General features: G+C 38.3%; 1 protein-coding gene and 1 pseudogene across 12 annotated transcripts; both read left to right on the forward strand.

Moving 5' to 3' along the window:
• Nucleotides 1–601: 601 nt before the first annotated feature.
• On the forward strand, nt 602–16631 carry LOC112432429 (uncharacterized). 12 transcript variants are annotated; one of them, XR_013096157.1, is made up of 9 exons: nt 602–845; nt 2449–2479; nt 3430–3461; nt 4523–4549; nt 7131–8106; nt 8327–9112; nt 9232–9339; nt 15459–15557; nt 15718–15737. XR_013096157.1 is itself a non-coding variant. In XM_076881129.1 (9 exons), exon 9 carries the CDS (start codon nt 9480–9482, stop codon nt 16260–16262), a length of 6783 nt encoding a protein of 2260 aa, XP_076737244.1. In that variant the 5' UTR covers nt 619–845; nt 2449–2479; nt 3430–3461; nt 4523–4549; nt 7131–8106; nt 8327–8927; nt 9033–9112; nt 9232–9339; nt 9479; the 3' UTR covers nt 16263–16631. The 12 variants fall into 12 exon arrangements, 8 of the variants coding, with proteins under 8 accessions (XP_076737244.1, XP_076737245.1, XP_076737247.1 ...); XM_076881129.1 differs by having other exon boundaries at nt 619–845; nt 8327–8927; nt 9033–9112; nt 9479–16631; XM_076881130.1 differs by having other exon boundaries at nt 619–845; nt 8327–8570; nt 8671–9112; nt 9479–16631.
• A 1559-nt stretch (nt 16632–18190) lies between these two features.
• Nucleotides 18191–21233, forward strand: LOC143415800 (uncharacterized; annotated as a pseudogene).
• The last annotated feature ends 6753 nt before the right edge of the window (nt 21234–27986 follow it).

The following is a 27986-nucleotide window of genomic DNA, read 5'->3' on the forward strand; positions in this document are numbered from 1 at the left end:
TTTAGACTGGGTGACTGAATTTGATCTTGTGTGTGTGTCTCTCTGTGCATGTGTGTTTCCTTATGTGTAGATATTTGTGATTGTGTGGCTGTTATAGATTTTTTTGCTGATTTTTTTCATTTAACAAGTATAGTTGAGGGACCTTCAGCACGTTCAGCATTTTTTCAGCTGTCCATTTTGCTTTTCCAATTTTTCTGTTTAAGTTATTACTATTGTGCTAAATCAGACTATTTCTGCTATTTTATAAGATTTGTGCTTAATTTACTATTTCTGCTTTTTATAGGATTTCTGCTTAATATAGTATTTCTGCTAAATGTAGTATTTATGCTTAATCATACTATTTCTATACATTTCTTCTCTTCTGAACAAAACGGTGTAAGAATTAAGAATGACCGTTCAAGCCCTTACGGTTAGGAAATTATGGTCATTTGTTTGAGGGGAATCCTTAATGGATAATGTTTATATATATATATATATATATATATATATATATATATATATATATATATATAAATATATTGTCTTTAAAACATCTTTGCAGACTGACTGTCCTGGACTGGTTGTTGTTGTTTTTTTTTTTAGGTCTGGTGAACTCAGCTCTTTGGTGTTGGTGTTCAGGAGTAGAGCCTTCTAATAATATTTATTCAAGTTATAGATTTAAAGTTCTGCGAGTTTTTTCTGTAGCAAATAAATATTGTATAGAATATTTAAAATCACCTACATTTTTGATGTTTACAATGCCCATTGTGTGTAATACTGGAATTTCCTACTACCCGTGAACGCCTCATCTTTTACCTGACTGCCGGACATCCGCCTTTCCGCACACTTCGCTGAGTCCGCTCTGGGTGAGTGCTGCTGCTCTGCTTCTCCTCTTCTCTCCTAAATGTTTATAGTCTGTTTGTGCGATTTAACGAGTTCTTTTAGTGATTTATAAAGCCAACCGAGGTATAACTCATATTAGAGTAACACAGTGGTTGCTTTTTCTTAGTGAAACTTTGTCATTTTTGTATGTAAAAGGAGTGTTTGATGAGCTAACAACCCGATGCTAATGCCTAGCGCTCCTTTGAGCCCAGTGTGAAATGAAAATTTGACTGTGAACCACGGTTATTGTGTTGTTTTATTAATTACATTTGGTGTGTTTGTCAGTCTGTTACATAAGGTGCAGTTAGTTCTCTTCACAAATCAGTTGGTTAAAACAGCCTCATTCTTTATGCTGTAAAGTTTTTAACGAACCGCCATCTTAGATTCAGTGTCAGCTGTCGGCAAGATCAAAGGAGCCATTTTACCGCCTCTGACCGAACACGGGAGAAAAAGAGTCACGTGTGTGCAGGTCTTGTGGGTTAATTAAGACAAAGGAGGGGGGGAGAAACTGAGGATTAAACATAGGCTATGTCCCCACATACACGGGTATTTTTGAAAACGGAGATTTTCCGTTTCTGTTTTAAAAAACAATCCCGTCCACACATAAATGCAGAAATGAAGGAGAACGCTGCTAGGAACATGCCAAAGCAGCAGGTGGCGCTATATTCCTAACCGTGTAGAAATGTTGGCCAATCAGAAGTCTAGAAGCCTCGGTGGGAAATGGTAAACAAAGATGGGGCATAGAAGCAGAACCGAGTCATATCTGTGGGGGGACAGTAACTGTGTGCGCATATGTAAGCATTTAAACACTGCAGAGAGAACAATTAACAGTAACCGTATTGTAGAAATGCATTTCACCGAAACAATAACGTGGCGCACAGTGTGACGTCAAAAAAGGCGCTGCGTTTTCTCCGTTTCCCTGTCCACACATAAATGCAAAAACGGAGTTTTCGAAAATATTCTGGCAAGCGTTTTTAGTTTTTCAGTGACCGAAAACGCCGTTTAAGTGTGGACGAAAGGTGCAAACGCATAGAAAAATCTCCATTTTCAAAAGTACCTGTGTACGTGTGGACATAGCCCAAGAATAATAAGAACTCCTAATATGTAGACTTTAATTTTTAAGAACTGTTTAACAAAGGCTTGTTTGTGCCAACCTAAATCTGCAGCACAGTTTAAATTCTCACTTTGTGGGAAATTAATGAAATAAACAACAGCCCACCTTCACATAAATAAAATATGGCAGTATATTATTATTAGTATGGTACATAGATATTTATTTTAAAACTACAGCATATTTACTATGATACTATGTGCAGTTGGTAATATTTTAGGAAGTAGAATTTGAATGCAGACCACCTCAAATATTAAAGCCTTAAAAATATGTCGTGCAGTTTTTCATGTATGAGTGTTTTGCAATCTTAAATGAGATGTAGACCAAAGAAAACAGAGGAGAGTTGTTGTTTGTATTCCAGCTGTAGTAAACAAAGAAGTTTAGTGAATCTTTTTGACAACAGAGAGTGATGCAGTATTGATGCTGATTTGAGTTTTCTGATCCTGTACTTTTGTTCTTTGTCTTTTGTTACACAGAGTGAAATAAAGCTTGGTTTTGCCTTTGCTGGTAAGTAAACCGTGATTGTAACTGAAGCAATATGAAATTGGGATTGTGTAACATTTTTAGCAATTTACATACAATAGTTTGGCTTTTTGTGATATCTTGCCATTTGCTCATGGGCAAAAACACATTTAGGATTTATAAGCAGTAAAGCCCCCCCCCCCCTAGATCTCTGAGTGTCCCTAAAAATGTCCCTGAAGTTTAATAGGCCATTTATGTCTAATTTTAAAGGCTTATCAAAGCATTTCTGTAGTAATTATTGTTTTTATTACACATGTTAAGGCCATTTGAGACTCTGCAATTAAATTTTGCCCTCTTTAGACTAAAGTGAGTTCATTTTGTCTGAGGTACAGTGCTGGGAAAAGTCTTTCTTCCTTGCAGATTTATTTTGTTCATGCTTTTTTGTCACATGTTTCAAATCATCTAACAGGGATGATTTGAATAAATACAAAAAAGCATTTTAAAGTGATGATTTCACGTATGAAGCAGAGAAAACCAAACCAGAGCTATCTGTTCTAATGTGAGAACATGCTGGTCTCTAATACCCAGCTGTGGAAGCCCTGATACGAAGAACTACCATCAAGCATTTATAGTATCAAGTATTATTTGTGATTGTTGCACGCTTTGAAACTGTGATGTTATCATTTGATCAAGTGTGCAGTGCGAGCAAATCATTGCTTGTGGTATCTGCTGTGTTATGTAATAGCACCAAAGTATTAGAGCTTTACGTTCATGAGGAATTTCTGTGGCATTGCAGATGGATAAAACGACACATCACCTTAATAAAGACAGAAATCTTTAATAAGGTGCAGAAAGAGAAGATGGGGTGTTTATAGTAAAGCTGTTGTAAACAAAGAATTTAACAGATTTTTTTTCCCACTACAGATTGTGATGCAGTATTGACTCTGATGCTGATTTCAGTTGTCTGATTCTGTATTTTTGTTCTTTTGTTACAGAGTGAAACAGAACTTCGGTTTTGCCTTTGCTGGTAAGTAAGCAGCAATTGTAACTGCAGTAATATGACATTGTCACTGTGTAACATGTTTAGCAACTTACCTAACGTAGTTTGGTTTTTGTGACATTACCATTTACTGATGGGCAAAAACAAATGGTCAGAATTTATACCTTGTAGCAGCAAAGGCCCCACACATGACCTCTGACTGTCCCTGAAGTTTAACAGGCCATTTGTGTCTGATTTTTATGTTTGAACACAAACAACTGTTTTTATACAGTTGTTCATGTTCTCCGTTTGTTTATGGATTTACGTAGCAGAGCACCACAGTTGTTGATTTATATCTTCACTCATATTCTGCTTATGTATTACATTAAAGTCAGACCACTATAGAAGTATTTTTGCCTGAGTGAACAGAAGTGGTAGGTTAAACATTTAAGCAATAATAAAAAACTAAGAGAACCAGAGTTGTGAGTAGGCAATGTTGTGTATGTTAAAGCCTGTGTGTAATTTATGTACACTAAGTTTAAATCAGTTTCTTAATAATTTGCTTGATACAATGTGTTTGAAAATTATATATAAAAGGGAAATATTGAAAAATACAAAAAGATTCCTGCCAACAGGTACAATGGAAGGACTTTTTATTATAATTTTTGTAATTGCAAAAATGGTGTGCCACTGTTGTTACTATAACATGTCAGAATTTACATGTATTTTAGGATTTACATATTCAGATCAGAACTAAAACCTAATGAGGTTTTCCGTTGATTCTAACAGTTGTGGTTTTTTCACACTTTATTAAGCACTGACTTGTGATAGAAAATGATGGAGCTAAAAAGCCATAATCTGTACCAACAAATATTGGTGCCTCTTTTTTGCACTTCTGTAGTATGCATGCCTTTATTACACATGTTATCGCCATGTGAGACTCTGTAACTAAAGTTTGTCCTCTTTAGACTACAGTGAGTTCATAAAGGCTTGAAGAAATTGAGGATTTTACTAGTTATTTCATGTCACAGTAAATTGGATTGTGTGTGAAGAGGTTCAACAGTGTAAGTCATTAAACAGTGATCTGATGTGTTGTTTCCTTTCTCTAGGATACTGATCTGATCGTCGCAAGTCTGGTAAGTAAAGGTTTTGTCTGCGGTACAGTGCTGAGAAAGGTCTTTCTTCCTTGCAGATTTATTTTGTTTATGCTTTTTTCACATGTTTCAAATCATCTAACAAGGATGACCTGGATAAATACAAAAAGCAGTTTTAAAGTGATGATTTCATTTTTGAACCAGAACAACCTGGTCTAATGTAAAAACATGTTGGTCTCTAATACCCAGCTGTGGATGCCCTGATAGCAACAATTACCATCAAGCATTTACAGTAACTGGTAATGACTGGTTTACATCACTGGTTGATTTTGGTCCACTATAATTTCAGAATTGTCATAATTAGATCCAAACAGGACAGGCAAAAAAAGAAAAGAAAAAAGTCTTAATTAAGGCCCAATATAGGGTTTTCAAGTCATACCAAGTATCTTAATTTCATTAAAGTCCAGACTGATTAGTTTACACCAAGTGTTTTGTTTCATTCATTCAATTGGACTTGCTTGTGTGCTTCAGATCCTAAGTGTGATTAAACTTAAGCCCAGGACCTGATGAGTTGATGTAGGTCCTGAAGTAGTAAAGGAACTCTGGGACATCACAGTAACAGCACCATGTTTGACTTTAATGCTGGTGTTTTTCTCTCACTATAGATGATTCAGTTTAGTGCAGTTAGTCAGCACAGCTCTTGGTTATCATCGAGATATTATTAGGCAACTTGTTTTTGCATGTTCAGCTACAACATCTGGGAGGGTTTCTGTTTTCTGAGGTCTCCAGATCCTTAGTAGTCTCTTTGTAAACCTTTACAGAACTATATGTGTTTGTTTCACATTAGAGCAGCTCACGACTAGCAGTTTAGGGACAATTAAATATTCACATAGGACAGGGGTCTCAAACTCCACTCTTCAAGTGCCGGTGTCCTGAAGCTTTTCCACGTGTCCCTGTTACAAAACACCTGAATAACATTTGTAGGTCATTAGTGAGAGTATAGAATTTGACTGTGTGCTGAAGTGGCATCCCCTAAGACTACTCAAATGTAAGTAATTTAAGTGTTTGGAAAAATGTACTTCTAAAAGTACTTTCATTGCATCATGTTCATTCACTCATGAGCTGCTATAACATGAATCAAATTCCTGAATTACCACCTCAGCATGCAGTCAGGTTCTGTAGAGTTTTGCTAATGACCTACTAATGTTATTCAGGTGTGTTGCAACAGGGACACATAGAAAAGTTTCTGGACACCAGGCCTTAAGGACCAGAGTTTGAGACCACTGGTGGTAGGGCATTGTGGATTTCAAAAGCTTCTTCCCTTAAATCACTGCCTAAAAACTGCTTTTTGTAATTTGTCATAATGACTTGCAAAGTATAGGTGGGATGAAAACATAAACATAAGACATTTTATAGTGGCCTGATATTTTTATCAAGGCTGTTTTTTGAAAATAATCCTGGCCTAATTTACAAAAGATGAACTGTCTGAAAGTCATGTTTGTTTGTTTGTTTAAGAAATGTGGGAATGTCCAGCAAAGATCTTACATGCAACAGCTCAGATACAGCACTCACTTCTGTTCTTTTTATCATGAAATGATCTACAAAGAAATGATCATCATACTAAATTTTGCTAATTAGGCCTTTATATCAGCTATGATAAGTTTATTATAGATTTAGTGTAGTGCTTATTGCTGTGTATCAAACATGCCCCAAATGTGACTGAAATATGTAGAAACTGCTGTGTAGAAACTAGCTGTCTCCAAATTTCTCATTTTGCCAAAATTCATACAGAGTGACCTGAAACTGTGCTGTAACCTCAGTGTGTTGGTTTTGTTGGACCATTTAATATTTACAGTAAGTTACTGTAGCAGCACGTCTTGGTTTGAGTTTATAGACTTAGTTTATTGTTTTAATAGAATGTAAAAATGTCCTTATAACAGTTCCACCATCATTTGTTAAACATTGTCATTCTGTTCAGTCCAATAATTTACTGTAGAAGTCTTTAGTATTTAAAGCCCTACATGTACTGTATTTTTGAGATTATAAGGCATAATGTCAATAAACAAGCCTGTTTTTAAGGCAGATTAAGCCAAACAAACAGTCAGATAAGTCAAACTTTATTCAAGTCATTCACAAACAACTCTCAACACTGTTCAGTTGTAACACATAAAATACAGAACAATACACTCACTTTTTCAGTTCATTCCTCATCCACAAATCCATCAAACTCTTCATGGGTTGATCAGTTTGAAATCTGCTTCTTAAGCATGTCTCTTAGCACGTGCCAGGTCCTTGTACACACACCATAATGTTATGTTGAAGCACCGTACGAATTACTCTGCGAGGGTCCTGACTATGGTAGCCATAATGCCCTGACAATACATCAAGCAGCGCAGCTTTGTAGCTTACGAAGTCTTACTAAAATATTTGACAGAATTTTGAGCGCTGTGTACCACAGAAATCCCGTTTGAGGTCAGTAAGCATAACCAGAATCGATACGCTAGGCACATTGTATGTTTTTGAGATAATGACAGGATTTTAGGTGTGCCATATAGTCTGAAGAATATGGTAAATCCAAGCATGTTGGAAATATGACTAATTCCATGCCTTTTGTGTCTTACAGGTGACCTGCTGCAGAAGATCCTCTCTCTCTCTCTCTATCATTATAAGCAATTCTGTCTATCCTATCACTCTCCCAACTCTATCTAATTTGAAAGCCATTCTATCTTGTATCCCTCTATCCCTACTGCTCTATCTAATTTGAAAGCCATTCTATCTTGTATCCCTCTATCCCTACTGCTCTATCTAATTTGAAAGCCATTCTATCTTGTATCCCTCTATCCCTACTGCTCTATCTAATTTGAAAGCCATTCTATCTTGTATCCCTCTATCCCTACTGCTCTATCTAATTTGAAAGCCATTCTATCTTGTATCCCTCTATCTCTACCGCTCTATCTAATTTGAAAGCCATTCCATCTTGTATCCCTCTATCTCTACTGCTCTATCTAATTTGAGAATCCAAGTTTTGAGAATCCTTTCAGAATCCAATTTTCAGAAATCCAAGTTACCAGAACTTGATCTATCTGTTACAGAATTCTGAGAGATCTCTGCTCTCACTGCTCTTTCTTTCCTGTCATTAAGCTCTCTCACATTCAGTCATTTTGCTTTAAATTACAAGTTGAATATACAGTAGTAGAATTACAGTACAGTAGAACTTATAGTAGAAACTACTTACACAGCCCTACATTTGTCATTTTAATTTTGCATTAGACTTTAGTTTGGACTGCTAGTTTGGCTTACTTTGATCAATTGTATAAAATATCACCTTTTTATAAGTTTATTTGTAATAAGATAATCTGGTTATTTTGTAATACATACATTCAGATAAATAATAAATTAGATCCAGTCTGTTAGTCTGTTTCATTGGCTATAACATTTGACTGCAAGTTTATAGTATTATTATTTAAGGACAAACCCATTTTGTCACTCAGTGTAAGTATTCAGTCAGTATTGTCATCGAGAAGTGCCTGAGGACCCAGACTTCCTGTTTCCTGACTGCTGCAGAACATCCAGCTGAAGAAACCCCGTTTCTAAAAGAGGTACAATAAAACGGACCAAATTGTTTCCAGAGAACTTTGAATTTCCTTTATTTTGAGTTTGGAGTACAAATCAGCTTTTTAACATCTATTCATATATTCATAAAAACATTTTATAGTATAATAGTACATTTCTCAGATTTAACAGTAACTTAAGGAGTTATAAGTTTTTCTGTGTTTCAAGGTTCAGTTTTGTTTATATTTGTGTATAACCACATATAAGCTCCAGATTGTACTTCAGCAAAATGCCAAGAAAAAGTCAAAGGTCGCAGTCCCAGAAGCTTAGATGGCAAAAGCAGAAAGAACAGGTGAATGTTTCTCAGAGCAGTGAGCAGGTAAAGGTGTGTGTTTCAGCTTTTCCCAGCACAGAAGTGCAGAGCAGTGTTCAGACAGCCACAGTGTCTTATGCAGATGTGGTAAAGAGAAGTGTTCCCTCAGTGTCTGTCCCAGAGCCTGGAGTTATGCAGGTAATCCAGACTAAACCCCAGCTAACTGTACAAACACAGCATGATGGAGAGACAGCCACAGTGTCTTATGCAGATGTGGTAAAAAGAAGTGTTCCCTCAGTGTCTGTCCCAGAGCCTGAAGTTATGCAGGTAATCCAGACTAAACCCCAGCTAACTGTACAAACACAGCATGATGGAGAGACAGCCACAGTGTCTTATGCAGATGTGGTAAAAAGAAGTGTTCCCTCAGTGTCTGTCCCAGAGCCTGAAGTTATGCAGGTAATCCAGACTAAACCCCAGCTAACTGTACAAACACAGCATGATGGACAAGCTCCAGTACAGTCTCATGTACAGGTTACAAACAGTGAAAGTCCACGAGTGAGTAGCGTCTGTGCTTCCCGAAGCCAGGCCGCTCCTAGGTATGGAAAGTACCGGAATCAGCAATGCATGGCTAACAGTTTGGTTTTCCTGTCATTCTTACAGGAGGATGAATTTATTACCAGAGCAGATCTAAACTGTGTGTTGGACAAAGGCCATGCCGTCTATTCAGATGCCAGACTGAGGTTTGTGAACAGTGTGTTTCTAGCCTGCGATGAACTTCCCTCAGTTGTTACCAGCCGCACACACGAGTATCAAGTCGACATGTCTCAGTTTGCTCATTACGGCACATTTGATGGTACAGATCACTTTCCGAGCCTTGAACAGGGATTACAGTGTTTGGCTTCAGACGTTCGCTATGCTTTGCTAGTCATGGGAGGAACAGTCATCGCTGTTAGCAGGCTGACTTCAGGTGAATATGCATATTTTGACCCTCACCCACGTAAGTCTACTGGTATGCCATTGTCGCTAAGTGTAAGTGGTGGAACTGCAGTTATGTTGAAATTCACACGTCTTAATGACATGATTGACAGGATCAAACGTTTGTACAGAATGTTCAGCATCGCACCAAGCTGCACTTATGAACTACAGCCCATCGAGTTTCACAGTGAAAACGCTGCTGACCAAAGAGATGCTAATCAAACCACCGAATACAGACAAACAGCTACAACTGTTACAGCACCAGCTTTAAATGAAGCCGTTCATGAAATAAACTCCCAAAGATCTACTGACCAGACACAGAAGACTGTGAGAGACACTTTAACGACTGAAGTGACATCATCCAGAGTGGATTATTCAAATGAGACAGCTGCTACTGAAAACAACCATCTTCCTTCTGAGTATTTAGAAAAAGAAACATCTGCATCTTCTGTAAGAGACACTCAGGTAACATCAGATTCTGTTCCTCAGAATGATTCAAACAGTGCCTCCAGTTCAACTAAGATAACAGAGGAACTCTCAGATAAACTGCTGAAATATAGTAAACATGAAAGGCAAAAAATGAGGAGAAGATTATTGACCCAACAAAAGCTACCACAGAGAAAGGAAAATCAGAAGACGAAAGAAAGGCAGATGTACAGGTTTGATGAAAGCTTCAAGACAAAGAAAAAAAACTCAACTAAGAAGTGTAATGATCCTGATCACAGACAGAAAAAGAGCATGTACAAAAATGAACTGTATAAATTAAATGCTACCTATAAGGAGAAACAGAGAGAACATTTTAGAAAGATGTATAGAGAAAGTGCTAAAATTAGAGAGAGAAAAAGAGAATGTGTCATAAGGACATATAAAGACAATCCCCTATTCAGAGAAAAGCAGAAGGAACGTGTAACAAGAACATATAGAGAGTCTCCCCTATTCAGAGAAAAGCAGAAGGAACGTGTAACAAGAACATATAGAGAGTCTCCCCTATTCAGAGAAAAGCAGAAGGAACGTGTAACAAGAACATATAGAGAGTCTCCCATATTCAGAGAAAAGCAGAAGGAACGTGTAACAAGAACATATAGAGAGTCTCCCCTATTCAGAGAAAAGCAGAAGGAACGTGTAACAAGAACATATAGAGAGTCTCCCATATTCAGAGAAAAGCAGAAGGAACGTGTAACAAGAACATATAGAGAGTCTCCCATATTCAGAGAAAAGCAGAAGGAACGTGTAACAAGAACATATAGAGAGTCTCCCATATTCAGAGATAAGCAGAAAGAGCGTATAAGAAGAATATACAGAACTTGTGCTGAATTCAGAGAAAAACATAAAGCTTACATGAGGTCATATGTATATAACCTATATAAAGAAAGTGAAGAATTTAAAAAGAAAAAACTATCTTACATGACTAAGCGTTATGGAGAAGAGAGACGATTTCAGCAACAACACAAGGACAATATGAGAGAACGAATGAGAGTAAAATATTGGAATGGTTTTTCTTTCAGACAGATGCATAATATCAGATGTGCAATGAATATAAAACGGAAATATCGCCAGATGCATCGACCAGCTGAGACTTTACAGTGTCATCCAGAGAACACTTTAATGAATGAGGCCATATCTCGTTTCAGATCAAACATTAAGTCAGCACCATCTTATGTTTGTACTGTTTGTCTAAAAGCTTCTTTTCCTAATCAGGTGAAAATCTGCAAAAGACAAAATTACTCAAAACACCAGACTGTAGCTCATCAGTGTCTAACTGGTAAATATGTTCATGTGTGTGATGAAGCATGTCATGATCACTGCAGCTTTCCTGTTGAGAGAAAAAAAGAGTATATCTGTCACACATGTCACAGTTCCCTCAAAAGTGGATGCATGCCCAGGCTTGCTGCTGTTAATGGTTTAGAACTGCAGGATATTCCAGCTGAACTTTGTGATCTCAACATTCTGGAGAGACATCTGATTGCCAAATGCATACCATTTGCTAAGATTATTCCTCTTCCAAAGGGGAGACAGAGACTTATACGTGGTAATGTGGTGTGTGTACCATCTGAGGTCCAACAAACAGTTGACAGTTTACCGAGGATCAGAAGCCAATCACAGATCATGAGGATAAAGCTGAAAAGACGACTGTGCTACAAAGGCCATCAGCTGTTCCAGACTGTCACCTGGTCTAAACTCATTCAAGCTCTGCGTAAACTGAAACAAATTCATCCACAGTACACAGATATTGTTATCAGAGATGATGCATTGCTTTGTGATCCAACGTTACCTGATGATGACAGCAGTGATGAAGCCAGCATGGCAAGTGATGATTATAATGAAGCAGATTTAATGGAAATTGACAACTATGAAAAAGATGCCCTTTTGTGCGAAAGTGAGTCTCAAAGTGACCAAGATATTAATATGCAATCCTGTGATGAACAACCAGAGGAACAAAATCCAGATGAACCAGAAAGTGATTTGAACAATGGAGGTTTTGCTCTAGAAAGTTGTCTGCAGCCTGTAGACATTTCAGAAGAGATTCTCTGTTTCACTGATAACACATATTGTGTGGCTCCTGCAGAAAGAAACAATCCTGTTAGCTTCTTCAGAACTCCTCATTTGGAAGCCATGGCATTTCCTGTGCAGTTTCCTACTGGTCAGAATACACTGGATGAAAAGAGACGTCTCAAGCTCACACCAAGTGCTTACTTCAAGTCAAGGCTTTTCAACATTGATGCAAGATTTGCTAAAGACACAAATTACTTGTTTTTCTCACAGTTTGTCACTGAAATACATTTGGCTAATTCCAGCATGACAATACAGCTAAGGAAAGGTAAAACTATGACCAAAGATGGACGCAAAATCACATCAGGAATGTTACAAAGTAAGACAGAAGTAGAGAAGCTGGTAAGAAATAAAGATGCAATCAGATTTATGCAGCCACTCAGAGGAACTCCAGCTTACTGGCAGAAAACTACCAGAGATCTATTCAGCATGGTTCGCCAAATAGGAACACCTCAGTTCTTTGTCACTTTCTCTGCTGCTGAGATGAGATGGCCTGAAGTGATTCAAGCAATAAAGAGACAGCAAGGTGAAGAGGTTGATTTTGAAGCCCTGGACTGGTCAGAAAAGTGTGAAATTCTAAGATCAAATCCAGTAACCACCATGCGAATGTTTGATAAACGTGTTGAGGCTTTGTTCAGAGATTTGCTTTTTTCTCCTGCACAGCCCCTTGGTGAGATCATTGATTACTTTTACAGAGTTGAGTTCCAGCACAGAGGTAGTCCACATATACACATGTTGCTGTGGATTCGAGAAAAGGTAGAAGCAGATGTGGATGATGACCAAACTGTCTGTGACTTTGTGGACAGATACATCTCAGCTCAACTCCCTGATCCAGAAAAACAACCTGAACTGCACAAAAAAGTCACTGAGCTACAAAAGCACAGCAAAAACCACACAAAGACATGCTTTAAGAGTGTGAACTCTGGTTGTAGATTTGGGTTTCCCAAACCACCAGCCACAAGAACAATGATTGTGAGACAGGATGAGGATTCAGACACTGAAGCTGCAAAAGCCAAACTCAGACCTTTGTTGAACCTGCTGAAGGAACCTGAAGCTGCTTCCCTCACCATAGAGCAGATTCTGTCACGATGCAACTTAACAATGAATGAGTATGAACAATGCCTCCAAGACATAAACAAGAAAACAGCTCTGATTCTGAAACGTGACCCAAATGAGTGTTGGATCAACAATTACAACCCAGACCTGCTTGAAGCCTGGAACTCTAATTTAGATGTCTCATTCATTTTGAATGCCTATTCATGTATAGAATACCTCTGTAAATATATAACAAAGAAAGAATCTGGCCTCTCTGAATACCTGAAGACAGTTATTGACAACTCTGATAAGAACACCGTCAATGAATGTGATGAAATGAGAGCTGTGATGCAAGCTTACTCAAAAAAGAGAGAAATCAGCGCACAGGAGTGTGTGACTCGAGTCTGTGGCCTAAAAATGAAAAAATGTTCCCGCAGTGTTGTATTTGTACCAACAGATGATAACCCAGTAAAAATGAGTCGGCCCATGAGCTTCCTGGAAAGCACAACACACGACAGTTGTAATATTTGGATGACAAGTTTGAGTGATAAATACAAATGCAGACCTGAGACCCCAGAATATGAGGAAATGTCACTGGCTGATTTTGCTGCCTTGTGCAGGTTGGTGAGTGGTCCAAATGAAGGAAAAGATGTGCTTCCTCTTCTAAACCAGCTTGGATTTGTACAAAGGCGAAAGAATGATAAACCAGCTATAATCAGATATTACCACTGTTCACAGGAAAAAGATCCTGAGCAATATTATGGTCGACTGTTGAGACTTTACCTTCCACACAGATCAGAGCAGGAACTGAAACCACAAGGGTTCCAAACCTATCAGTCCTTCTACAACTCAGGTTTTGTACGACTTCCATGTTCAGACCACAGTGAGTCTGTGAAAAGGGTTGTGAAAAGAAATAAAGACAAGTATGAGAAGAACTCTGAGGATATTGAGAGTGCACTGGAAGAGTTTGAACAAAATAGGGATGTTGTGATCGATGAATGGTGTAATCTGGCTCCTGAATCTGAAGTTGTGAGGCTGCAATGCGATGAGAATCTTCCTGAGAGACATTCTGATGATGAGAACGAACAGGAGAATGTTCCCGACTACAGTCGTCAGTCTGATGCTGTAACAAAGATCAGAGCCGTCAGAGAACAACCTGCAGTAGATCCAGCCGTGGTACGTGTAATGTATCAGAATCTGAACCAGAAGCAGGCCTGCGTGTTCTATACTATAAGAGACTGGTGTATTCAGCGAGTTTGTGGTTTGAACCCAGATCCATTTTTCTTCTATATCAACGGTGGTGCAGGAACTGGAAAGTCACATCTGATTAAGTGTATTCATTCTGAAGCATCAAAGATCCTGAGCAGACTGCCTGCTAATGCAGAAGAAGCTGACATATCAAATCCAACTGTTTTACTGACTTCATTTACCGGTACAGCAGCTTTTTCTATCAGTGGCTCTACGTTACATTCTCTACTGAAACTACCCAGGAGTCTGAAACCACCCATTCAAGGACTTGGTAACCAACTGGATGAAGTCAGATCTGAGCTGATGAATGCTGAAATTATTGTTATTGATGAAATTTCAATGGTTTCAAAACCCCTTTTTGCTTATGTGGATGCAAGACTGAAACAAATCAAAGGCACTCAGAGACCTTTTGGTGGAATGTCAGTTTTAGCTGTTGGAGATTTTTACCAGCTGCCACCAGTGCGACAGTCTAAACCTCTCTGTGTTTACGATCCAGAACAGATTGACCTATGGCAGGAGCATTTTCAGATGATCACTCTAACCGAGATCATGCGTCAGAAAGATGATGTGGCCTTTGCAGAGATGCTGAACAGGATTAGAGTCAAAGAAAAGACAGATGAGCTTTCTCAGTGCGACAGAGATTTGTTGTCACAGGCTGTGACTGCACCAGAAGAATGTCCAACTGAGGTCTTACACATTTATGCCACCAACAAGAATGTGGAATCCCACAACACAGATACCCTGAAGAAGCTTCATTCAAACATCATAATCATCAATGCAGACGATTTCCAGAAGGATAAATGTACAGGCAGAATGGAACGAAGAGACAAACCATTTACAGGTGGGCGAAATGATTTACCTGACACTCTGAATGTTGCTGAAGGAGCTCGAGTCATGCTGACCAGAAACTTGGACACACTAAACGGTTTAGTCAACGGTGCTTTTGGTATACTGGTAAAGGTGGTGAGATCTGAAAATGATGGACACATAATTAAACTGGGGCTCAGGATGGACAACCGGCAGCCTATGAGACACAACCGCAGTGCTAATGCAGCTTCTGATGATCTGGTTTACATTGAGAGAGCAGAGGAGAGTCTGAAGTTTAAAGGAGCAGTACGCAGACAGTTTCCTGTAAAGCTAGCATTCGCTTGCACAATTCACAAAACTCAGGGTCTTACAACACAGACAGCTGTAGTTTCAATGAAGAACATTTTTGAACCAGGTATGGCTTACGTTGCTCTCAGCAGGGTGACGTCTCTCAGTGGACTCTATTTGCAGGACTTGGATGAGAAAAAGATTTACGCCAATCCCGAGGTAACTGCAGCGCTCCAAACCATGAGACAAGCCAGTGTTGAAGAAATGATGCCTCTTCTTCAGGTCAGAGAAACAGCCAGCAGACTTGACACTCTTACACTGATCCATCACAATACGGAGGGTTTGCCATCTCACATCAGTGACATCAAGAGTCATCATGAAATGTGTTTAGCAGATGTTTTGTGTCTCACTGAGTCTCACCTTCAAGGCTCCTTTGTTGCAGACAGTCTTCATTTGGACGGCTACACCATGTTCAAACGCAACAGACATGTGTCCTACACAAACTTTCCTCACATGGCCAGCAGAAGTGGTGGGGGAGTTGTTGTGTATTTGAGGAATCATTTTCAGGTTCAGGTAAAACAGTATCTGCATAATGTCACTGATCTTGAGTTTTTAGTGTTGAAGGTTCAGGCTCCATTCCCTGCACTCATTGCTGTTGTGTACAGACCCCCTGACTACAGTTTGACACCATTCATGCAAAACCTGGTAAGTCTTTTAGATTCACTTGAAATAATGGACTGTCACCCAATCATTGTGTGTGGAGATTTTAATGAGAACCAGTTGCAGAGTGGAAGAAAACAGATTCTGGAGCAGTTTCAGTCGAGAGGGTATTCACAGCTGATCACTTCTGCCACTACAGACAAGAACACCCTGCTTGACCTCATTTTTATTTCTCAGCCACAGAAATGTCTGTATTCAGGTGTTCTGAGATCATATTACAGTTACCACAACCCTGTCTTTTGTGTCCTGTCCTCGAGCCAATCATGAAGTCGTCTGGTGAGTTTTGAAACAATTACAGATCATGTTTGTTACAGAGTTTACTGATTGTAGAGCATGAAAAAGATTTTTCATTGAAAAAAGGGTCTTCCCTACTCTGTCTGTCAGAAGACCCTTTCTTATTGCAATGTTATTAATCATTTCACCAAATCATTGCTGAACTTCATGCAGAGCAGAGAACATCTGCTATCATGCACCTCTGATCTGAAATGTGCTGCAACATTTATTAAACCAACATCATTTCTTTTATTCTCATGTTTTAAATGACTAAATCTTTTTACTGTGACGTATGTAGCTCAACAAACGAGATCTTCCCCTCCAAGGGCTTGAAAATATGAAATAGTAAATAAATAAATCCCACATAAATGCAGGTATTTATTATGGCTCACATGAATAAATACAGACAATTATATTTTCTTGATTATAGTAGCTTTTGTAGAATCAAAAGTTTTTGTGATGAATGAGGTTTTGCTTATCATGTTTTACAGGTAAAAAATGTCAAAAGTTATAAACTATCTTTAGGCTACCAGAGATGTCTATAATGATACATTATGTAGAGAAAAACATTAGTACAGCTTACAGAATATGTATAAAAACTGATTTAGAAGTAAATGGATAGTTTTCTGAAAGTTCCCGACTACAGTTTAACACCACCCACCCAGATCAGCCCCCAAGTGTCTATGTAATGCTGGTATGGTGTGTGAGTTTGACTTGGCCTTTATCCGGGTGGGTTTGGGTTTGGGTGGATAAAGGCCAAGTCAGAATTCTCTGAGCAGCTGGAAAAAGCTGCTAATAAACAAAGACATCAAAAAGTGTGGGCTTTAGGTGTAGCCCCCGCTTTCTGATGCACTAATTAGACTTAGTAACCGACACCCCATACCAGCATTACATAGACACTTGGGGGCTGAGCTGGGTGGGTGGTGTTATAAGCACGTGTTTTGTTAGATATATTTTTTCAGACACCATCTTCATGAACTGCTGAGCCAAACCTGATCCATCAGTGCTGGACTGCACAGATAACTACATGCCACAAGGAGACTGCTGTGTTATGAATTGCCATACCAGTGTGTCTTCAATGGAGAAGATGACACACCCATCACCTGACCTCCTGCCTGATCTGGAGACCATCATCATGCTACCACACTACACACCTCTGAGACCATCAATGATGACTCATACTGAGGAAACTGTATTTCCTGTCAGAGATGCTCAGTGATCCTCAGAGCAGAGAGAGGTATCATTCTTTATCTTTGATTAAAAAAAATGTCAGTGTTTTTAATTCAATTAATTAATTAAAATCCTGTTTATTGCATAAATAATTCCACACTCAAATGATTATACTTGTTGACACTTTTTGAGTTTTAATTCACATTATGGATTACAAATCTATGCTTTTTCTACTCTGTCTCTCTGTGCAGGTATTGCTTGTCTTCTGAGTTCTTCCGTGTCCCAACTGAGGCCTTCAAACCTCATTGCAGAGCTCATGTCTTTCCTCACCATCATGTGAGTGTGAGATTGCTCTGGATTCTGGTTATGTGGCCTGCAGCACCTATAAGGTATTTCAATATTGTTCATTGTATAACTTATTTGTAGTTTTTAGGGTTTCTACAGACAAAAAAAATGTTCCTTTTTCTGTATTTTTTAGAACAAGCTCGTCCAGTGTGCCTGCATTCCAGCTTCTTAGACTCTACGCAAGTGGACAGAGTATCAGTGTTTGGCCACTCTTACAGACACTGACTTCTGTCAATTCACTTCTACTGATCGGGCACCTCACTCCAGGAAGACAGAGGGCTGCAAGCCTGTCATCATTTCCAGTGTGGCTTTGTATTCTTGGGGTAGCATCAGATTTTTCCCACAAATATTCAAAGGTAACACTTGTTTTAAGCTTAGTTATTAAATCAAAAGTCTTCCCTTGTGTCATGTCTGTGAAGGTTCTCATGATGTCCTTTGATGTAGTCTCTCTCTTCACTTGCATACCCACTACAGAGGCAGTGGAGACTGTCAGAAAACGACTGCAAGAAGACAGCTCCTTGGAAGACAGGACCAACTTCACACCCGATCAGATGTGCACACTGTTAGACCTCTGCCTCACCACTACATATTTCAAATACAACGAGGGTTTCTACAGACAAAAACATGGCTGTGCCATGGGTTCCCCTGTGTCACCTGTTGTAGCCAACCTTTACATGGAGGAAGTGGAAAGGAAGGCTCTTGGCTCTTTCAAAGGAAGAGTACCCAGCCACTGGTACAGATATGTAGATGACACCTGGGTCAAAATCAAAAGGCAAAAAGTGGAATCCTTCACTGCGCACATCAACGCTGTGGATAAAAACATCAAGTTCACCAGGGAAGACACAAAGGACGACTGTTTGCTTTTCCTGGACTGCGCTGTGCACATTGAAGAGAACGGCAAACTCAACATCGAAGTTTACCGGAAGCCCACACACACGGACCAGTACCTCCTCTTTGACTCCCATCACCCTCTGGAACACAAACTTGGAGTAATTAGGACACACATTTTTTAGAATAAGCTCGTCCAGTGTGCCTGCATTCCAGCTTCACAGAAAAGAACATCAGACACCAGCGAGGGAGGATAAGAAAGACAGACACAACAACATTGTCATCCCCTATGTAGCCGGTGTATCAGAAAAACTCAGGAGAGTTTTCTCCAAATACGACATCCCAGTGTACTTCAGACCCAGTAACACACTCAGACAGAAACTGGTTCACCCGAAAGACAAAACTCCTAAACACAAACTTAACAATGTGGTGTACGCTGTACAGTGCAGCGAGGAATGCCCAGACTTCTACATCGGAGAGACCAAACAGCCACTTCACAAGCACATGGCACAACATAGAAGAGCCACCTCCACGGGACAAGACTCAGCAGTTCATCTGCATCTAAAGGACAAAGGTCAGTCTTTGAGGATGCCAATGTTCACATTTTGGACAGATGGAGGAGTGAAAGAAGCCATTTACGTCCACTGTGAGCGACCATCTTTAAACAGAGGCGGTAGTTTACGACACCAACTGTCTGCCATCTATAATCCAGTTTTGAGTTCCCTCCCCAGACACCGTAACGTCCACTCACATCCTGGGAGTGGGCGTGGGTGATTTCCTGACCTCGGGAAATCACATGATAGGGTGGGGCCAGGTTTCACAATGAGCTCACCCGAAACCCTGGCTGATTGGGACCCACACCCACTTTCACACCTTGGCTCATGTGATTAGGTAGAGGATCATCAGGGGGTTCTTTGTCCCTCTTTGGGGGGAAACTCCCACTGGGTTTAAATCTGGGACTCTCCACCATTGACCCTTAGAACTGAAGAAGCTTCTCGGATGAGAGGTGAAACGTCTTCAAGGAACTCAAAGAAGTCCAGACGCTTTTCTTTCCAAGCTCCTTAGACTTCACTTGTGTTAATTACATTTTATTTGTTGTTGTTTTCTTTTAGATTTATATGCAGTGATTGGATGTGGTGGAGCTTTGTTAACCGTGTGGAAAACATCTGTTTGTGATGATATTTACAATGAGGCTTTAAGGTGACAGTTTCCATGTAATTTCAATCCTCTTACTAAGCAAAAACATGTTTGCAATTAACATATTTTTTCAGTTTTGTCTTTTGGATTTATGGTTAACATTCCTCTGTGACAGCAAATACTAAACTGGTCCAAGTAACCAGCATATCATTGGTCAAAGGCAAAAAGGACCACATGTCACACTAGCAATGAATTTTTGACTGTGTTTGTGTTAGTATAGAGTAGGTCTAACAGTGGTTTTCCACATCTGCTCTAATATATATAGATAATGGGTCAGACATATAAAGTCATTTTGAAAAGTTCATAAAGGTCATTTATATGTGTTCCTCTTTATCATTTTATATCAGGTCACACAGCTGACTTGAGTTTTGATCAGAGTAGAACCATAACATTCATGCTAATGGTTCTACTGTTTACAGTTACTTTATGATGGATTTCACCCTGGTCACAGCACTATGTGAAAAGCTGTTAGAGGTAAAGTTAAGCCAATTAATACATCATCATAAGTCACTCTCTAACGCAGGGCAGTGATTATTATTCACTGTAATTTATTCCACAACAATGTTCTTTATTTGATTCTTTAAATATGCACATCGATTGTTTAGCTCTGTGACTCTCCACACCTGAAATATATCACAATGTGGACTTCATTTCGACAGTATTTTGTAGATTGGTACCATATTTATCATCGAATCATCTTGTGCACTTATTAACTAAATGTTGTTTGTTTGTTTTTTTTGTTTGTTTGTTTGGGGGTTTTTTGTTGCCATTTTTACCTTTCACCAACTGTGTAAATTCTGCAATTTTACCTTGGTTTTGTTTCACATCAGTTTATCTGCTGGCTGGTATTCCTGTCTTCCTTCTCTCACCCCAACCGGTCGCAGCAGATGGCCGCCCCTCCCTGAGCCTGGTTCTGCTGGAGGTTTCTTCCTGTTAAAAGGGAGTTTTTCCTTCCCACTGTCGCCAAAGTGCTTGCTCATAGGGGGTCATATGTCATATGATTGTTGGGTTTTTCTCTGTATCTATGAAGCGCCTTAAGGCGACTTTTGTTGTGATTTGTTGCTATATAAATTGAATTGAATTGGTTTTCTTTCTTTTCTAATGTTTCTGGTCATTTTTCACAGTTAAACAAGTAACTTTGAGGTTACGTCATCGTTTTCAGCTGTTATCTGTATACATTTTTTTCCTAATAATTACATTTCTGCAAAATTATAGCAGTTCTGGTAAGTTGTAATATTTCTGCCAAGTTATTAATTTTTTAATAAATTATTACATTTCTGCTAAGTTGTAGCTTCTGGTAAACTACAACATTTCTGCTGAATTGTTATGTTTCTTCTAAGTTATTGCATTTCTGCTAAGTTATTACATTTTTGCTAACTTGATGTTCTTCTGCAAAGTTATTAAAATTTCAACAACTTTTTAAACGCTGACTTTGATTTCTTCAGCTTCTTCAGCTATTTTCAACTATTTTCAGCAGACAGCTTCAGCTTTACAGTTTCCTCTAAGTGATTGCAGTTCTGCTAAGTTATTCCATTTTAGCAAAGTTCCTTTGCTTCTGCAAAGTTTTTACAATTTCTGCAACTTTTCAGCTTTTTCAGCTACTTTTTGCATACAGCTTCAGCTTTAAGCATCCACACTGCATTTTCGCAGGAAATGCAAATTTTTCTAGTTGTGTGGATGCCTTAATAGGCATCCACACTATTGAGTTCCTGTTTCTCTTTATTCTTTATTATTCCGGGTGTTTCCGTACACTTTTCGCCGTGGATCTACTTCCACAATTTTTGTGCTATTTTCACCGTTCAAACTCTAAACTGTTCTGCTCTTTCTGCTTATGCCGGCTATGACTTTTGGTGTTTATTACTATTATACTTTTTAAAATATTACACTTTTTTCCTTTAATTTGTCCCATTGAAATGAATGGGAAACTTCCACAATTCTGCTAAAACTTTCTTGTCTTTGAAACTTAACTACTGCCTCATACTTTCACCTAGAAACTCCATTCAAACTTTAAAACGTTCTCAAATGATTGGGCTATTCCTGTATGATTCAGCTTTTTCAGATCTTCTACTGTTTTCATCTTATCTCTCTTTAAGTCTTCAGTTGCAAAATTGTGATTTTTCAGAAAATACATGCGTTGCTATGGTTGCTATGCAATTAACTCAGAGGGGACAGTGAAACTGTTTGAATTTTCTCTTCATGTCCAAACAACTTCTTGATACTCGCTCAATTTCCACTGAAGCCCCACAGATTATACACCAAAACGTAGGTATTTTTGCTGGCTTTCAGAAAATGTCACTATCATTGTTGTGGGACTCATAGTTATTTTGCAAATCTCCTCAGAGTAACACAAAGTCAGAAAACTCTCCATATAAACTCAATGGAGAGTTTGTTCAAAATCACCGCTGGATTTCTCTAATGAGAGGCATTTTCAAATTGTCATATCTCCTTAACGAAGCGAAGTTAAGACATGAGGCTTGTCCCGGTATATCTTCAGACACTCCTGATGCTCACAATTCAAGAATTATTTTCTCACCTATTACCGTTCTGAGATGAGTTAGACTTGTTTGAGGGTAGGAAATTTGTCCCTCGCTCAGATTTCATCAGATTTCAAATTCTGGAAATGAGTCACTTTTTTCTCTCATCATATCTTTTTGATGGATTTCCACAGAGCCCTGAAAATTTCCATGACTGTTCACCAAAGCCTGCTGTTTCTTACGGTGAAAGAATGATTTTGATGCTCCATATAGATTTAGAGTTACCAAAGGTTGTTTGAGAGCAAGTCAAGGCAGTTTTTGCTTCGCCTCTACTCAGTTACAGTGTATTACAAGTCATATATCTTTAATAATTTATATTTTATCTCTGAATTATGAAGACCTGAAGATTCCCCCATCTCTTCTGAACAAAACAATGTCTGAATGACCGTTCTAGCCTCTACGGTTAGGAAATTATGGCCATTTGTTCGAGGGGAATCCTGAATGTCAGAAATACACTGAAGAAAACTCACACCTCTCTCTGTGTCTGCGTGTGTAAGGGCTGACTACAGCAGGTGCAGCTAATTTAACTGACCTACATATACCAAGCCCAGACTCTCAACAGCTCCTGTTCCCTTTACTGTCTGTGTATGTGTGTCTGTGTATCAATATTTCTCCTATGTTTAGGTATTACTCCTCAATCATAGTATTTCTGCTAAAGCAAAGTACTTCTACTACATCTTAGTACTTCTGCTAAATCATAGTATTTTTTGAAAAATCATAGTATATTTGCCAAATCATGGTATTTGTGCAAAATCATGGTTTTGGGGCCAAATCATAATATTTCTGTTATGTTATAGTATATGTGCTGAATATATTATATGTGCCAAATCACAGTATTTATACCAAATTATAGTATTTATGCCAAATTACAGTATTTCTGCTAAAAAGCAGAAATAGTCCTTTTTAGCAGGAATTTCTGCCAAAAGATAGTATTTATGTTAAAACATAGTATTTCTGCTAAATCAGAGTATTCCTGCCAAATCATAGTATTTGTACTGAAACATAGTACTTCTGCCCAATCACATTATTTGTACTAAATGATAGTACTTGTGCCAAATCATAGTATTTGTGCCAAAGCATCGTATTTGTATGGAGTCATAGTATTTCTTCTAAATCATAGTATTTCAATCAAATCTCAGTAGTTGTTGTTAAAACGCAGTATTATTGCAAAATCATAGTATTTGTACCCATTCATAGTATTTCTGCTAAATCATAGCATTTGTGCCAAATCATGGTATTTGTGCAAAAACATAGTATGTCTGCAAAACCATAGTATATCCCTTATGTTATAGTATTACTACTAAGGCATAGTATTTCTGCCAAATCATAGTATTTGTACTAAATCATAGTACTTGTGCCAAATCATAGTATTTGTTGCACATCATAGTATTGGAACCAAAACATAGTATTTGTCCCAAAGCATCGTATTTGTATGGAGTAATAGTATTTCTTCAAAATCATAGTATTTCAATCAAATCTCAGTAGTTGTGTTAAAATGCAGTATTATTGCCAAATCATAGTATTTGTACCCAATCATAGTATTTTTGCCATGTCATTGTATTTGTGCCAAATCATAGTATTTTTGCCAAATTGTGGTATTTGTGCCCAATTAATAATTCTGTTATGTTATAGTATTACTACTAAGTTGTAGAATATCTGTTATGTTATAGTGTATCTGCGGAATATAGTATTTGTGCCAAATCGTAGTATTTATACCAAATCACAGTATTTGTGCTAAAACATAGTATTTCTGCCATATTGTGGCATTTGTGCAAGAACATTGAACTGTTATGTTATAGTATTACTACTAAGTCATAGTATTTCTGCGTTGTTATAGTATTTGTACTAAAACGTAGTATCTCTGCCAAGTCATAGAATTACTGCAATTTCATAGTTTTTTTTAGGAAATCTGTTATGTTATAGTATTACTACTAAGTCATAGTATTTCTGCCAAATCATAGTATTTGTGCCAAAGCATCGTATTTGTATGGAGTCATAGTATTTCAATCAAATCTCAGTAGTTGTTGTTAAAACGCAGTATTATTGCCAAATCATAGTATTTGTACCCAATCTTAGTATTTCTGCTAAATCATAGCATTTGTTCCAAATCATGGTATTTGTGCAGAAAACTTGGTTTGTCTGCAAAACCATAGTATATCTCTTATGTTATAGTATTACTACTAAGGCATAGTATTTCTGCCAAATCATAGTATTTGTACTAAATCATAGTACTTGTGCCAAATCATAGTATTTGTTGCACATCATATTATTGGAACCCAAACATAGTATTTGTCCCAAAGCATTGTATTTGTATGGAGTAATAGTATTTCTTCAAAATCATAGTATTTCAATCAAATCTCAGTAGTTGTGTTAAAATGCAGTATTATTGCCAAATCATAGTATTTGTACCCAATCATAGTATTTTTGCCAAATTGTGGTATTTGTGCCCAATTAATAATTCTGTTATGTTATAGTATTACTACTAAGTCGTAGAATATCTGTTATGTTATAGTGTATCTGCGGAATATAGTATGTGTGCCAAATCGTAGTATTTATACCAAATCACAGTATTTATGCTAAAACATAGTATTTCTGCCATATTGTGGTATTTGTGCAAGAACATTGAACTGTTATGTTATAGTATTACTACTAAGTCATAGTATTTCTGCCAAATCATAGTATTTGTGTGAATTTGTATACTGTAATATCACTGTAGTATGTAGTGGCTAAGTAGGGGGTGTTTACAGTGTAAATAGGTCATCTCTTGTGTTGGAGTGCCCTCTTGTGGCGCCTTTTGGGTAGTGCCTTAGTAAACGTGAACCCTGTAAGAAGTGGTATCAGACTGATTTGTAGTGGAGGAATTTGTTGCCAGTGTTCTTAATCATAGAAACCACACCATATCACCTCTCCACATCCTCCTACTGTATGCCATGCCTCCCTGTACCATCCATCTGACCGCCAATAAACTCCACCTGTGGTAATCTAATCCCTGGATGTCAGCCTCTCCTTCTGACCGAGGATAGTTACTATTGCAGCACCACCCAGCATTAAACTGACGTACACCATTCTGTACAATAGTATTTGTGCTAAAAAGTAGTATTTCTGCCAAATCATAGTATTACTGCTATTTCATACTATTTAAGCGAAATTACAGTGTTTCTGCAAAAACATGTTTGAGGGGTGGAAATCTGTCCTCCTCTCATTTTTCAAACTCCGAAAATTAAGCCATTTCTTCTCTCGTCATGTCTCCGCGACGGAGATACAAAGAGCTATGTAAATCGTAGTCAAAGTACACCAAAGTCCGCTGATTCACCCAGTGCAAGAATTATGCTTCTATCCCACCTAGTTTTTGAGTACAAATTTATACACTATCACAGACCGGTAATTCATATTGATAATTTATTACAATTCTGCAAAGTTTTATGATTTTAGCAGCTTTTCTAATATGGACCTCACATTCTTGTTAACAGTCTATGGCAGAAATACATACAAGTACACAGCCTGATGAAGCAGACAGAAGCAGTACCTCTGATTGGTTCAGCATTTTCACCTCTTATCAGCACAAATCTCAGCCTCTTCTGCTGTTTTCATTAGAATTGTAAGCTTTTCCACCTTTTTTCAGTTACGTGAGAACCAGTTTGGCTCAATGAGTAGCTGAAAAATATCAGCCTCTTCTGCTGTTTTAGCAGGATTTCAGAGTTCAGCTTTTTCACTTGTTTTAAGCACAAATTTCAGTTTCTTTACCTCATTTCACAACAAAGTTCTTCCTCTTCACCTCTTTTCTGCTAATTTGAGCTTCTGCTCCACAGTGCACATTGTCCCTCTCATCATATCTTTGCTTGTGACCAGAACTCATTTGGCTCAGAGGGTAGGGCATCTGCCGTGAGACCCGGTGGCAGAGGTTTGAATCCTACCTGTGACAGTTGCTACACATGTTCCCTGCTTGCATGCGCTCTGCTTTCTTGTGTGTCACTGCTCTCCAGTGTGTCATTACACATACAGCCATCTTCAGCAAGTACTTCTGCTTCTACACCTCTTTTCAGCTCATCTTTTTGCTTCTTTGCCTCTTTTCAGCAGAAATTCTTCTGATTCACCTCTTTTCTGCCAAATGTTTAGCTTTTTCACCTCTTATCAGCACAATTCTAAGCAGCTTCTGCTAATTTCACCACAATTGTCACTCTCTCCACCTCTTCTTTGTGTGAATGAGTTTGGTGCAGTGAGGTGAATTGCCACCTTTAGACCAGAAGGGCCAGGTTCGAATCCTGCTCAGGGCAATGTTTTTTGTTTTGTTTTTTCAACTTTTTCAGCTTTTTTCAGCAGACATCTTCAGCGTTAAGGCATCCACACAGCATTTTCGCAGGAAATGCAAATTTTTCTAGTTGGGTGGATGCCGTAGGCATCCACACTATTGAGATCCTGTTTCTCTTTATTCTTTATCCTTTATTATTCTAGTTGCTCCGTTTCTTTGCCGCTTAACTACTCCCTCAGTTTTCAGCCGATTTTTACCATTCAAACTCTAAACTGTTCTGCTATTTCTGCTTTCGACTGCTATATCTTTTGGTACTTATTACTATTATACTTTTTAAAATATTACACTTTTTTCCTTTAATTTGTCCCATTGAAATGAATGGGAAACTTCTACAATTCTGCTAAAACTTGCTTGTCTTTGAAACTTAACTACTTCCTCATACTTTCACCTAGAAACTCCATTCAAACTTTAAAACGTTCTCAGATGATTGGGCTATTCCTGTGTGATTCAGCTTTTTCATATCTGTTACCGTTTTCATGTAATGACTCTTTAAGTTTTCAGTTACAACTTTGTGATTTTTCAGAAAATACATGTGTTGCTATGGTTGCTATGCAATTAACTCCCACTGCACACTCGTCCGTTCTGAATTTTCTCTTCATGTCTGAACAACTCCTTGCTACTCGCTCAATTTCCACTCAACTTCCACAAATTATACATCAAAACGTAGGTATTTTTGCTGGCTTTAAGACAGTGTCACTATAATTATTGTGAGAGTTACGTTTTTTTCACAATTTGCCTCGAAGTGACACATGGTCTAAAAACTCCCCATTCAAAGTCTATGGGGAGGTTGTGAAACTCAGAGCTGAAATACTGAAACTGAAGGCATTTTCAAATCGTCATATCTCCTTAACGAAGCAAAGTTAAGACATGAGGCTTGTCCCTGTATATCTTCAGACACTCCTGACACTCACAATTCAAGAATTATTTTCTCACCTATTACCGTTCTGAGATGAGTTAGACTTGTTTGAGGGGTGGAAATCTGTCCTCCTCTCATTTTTCAAATTCCGAAAATGAAGCCGTTTCTTCTCTCGTCATATCTCCGCGACGGAGATACAAAGAGCTATGTAAATCGCAGTCAAAGTACACCAAAGTCCGCTGATTCACCCAGTGCAAGAATTATGCTTCTATCCCACCTAGTTTTTGAGTTACACGACGTTTTGTAACTCCAAAAAACGGCGTTTTTCGCGTCTCACCGCGATCTAATTCTGACTCCTCATCACCCTTTTTTTCAAAGCGCCCGCCCCCTTAGAGGTGGCGCGATTGGTAATGACACCGCTCTTCAGACCAGAGGTCGTGGGTTCGATTCCACCTTGGCCCACATGTTTTTTTTTTAAC

This window comes from Maylandia zebra, unplaced genomic scaffold, assembly GCF_041146795.1.
Source record: "Maylandia zebra isolate NMK-2024a unplaced genomic scaffold, Mzebra_GT3a scaffold03, whole genome shotgun sequence".
Classification (NCBI taxonomy): Eukaryota; Metazoa; Chordata; class Actinopteri; order Cichliformes; family Cichlidae; genus Maylandia; species Maylandia zebra.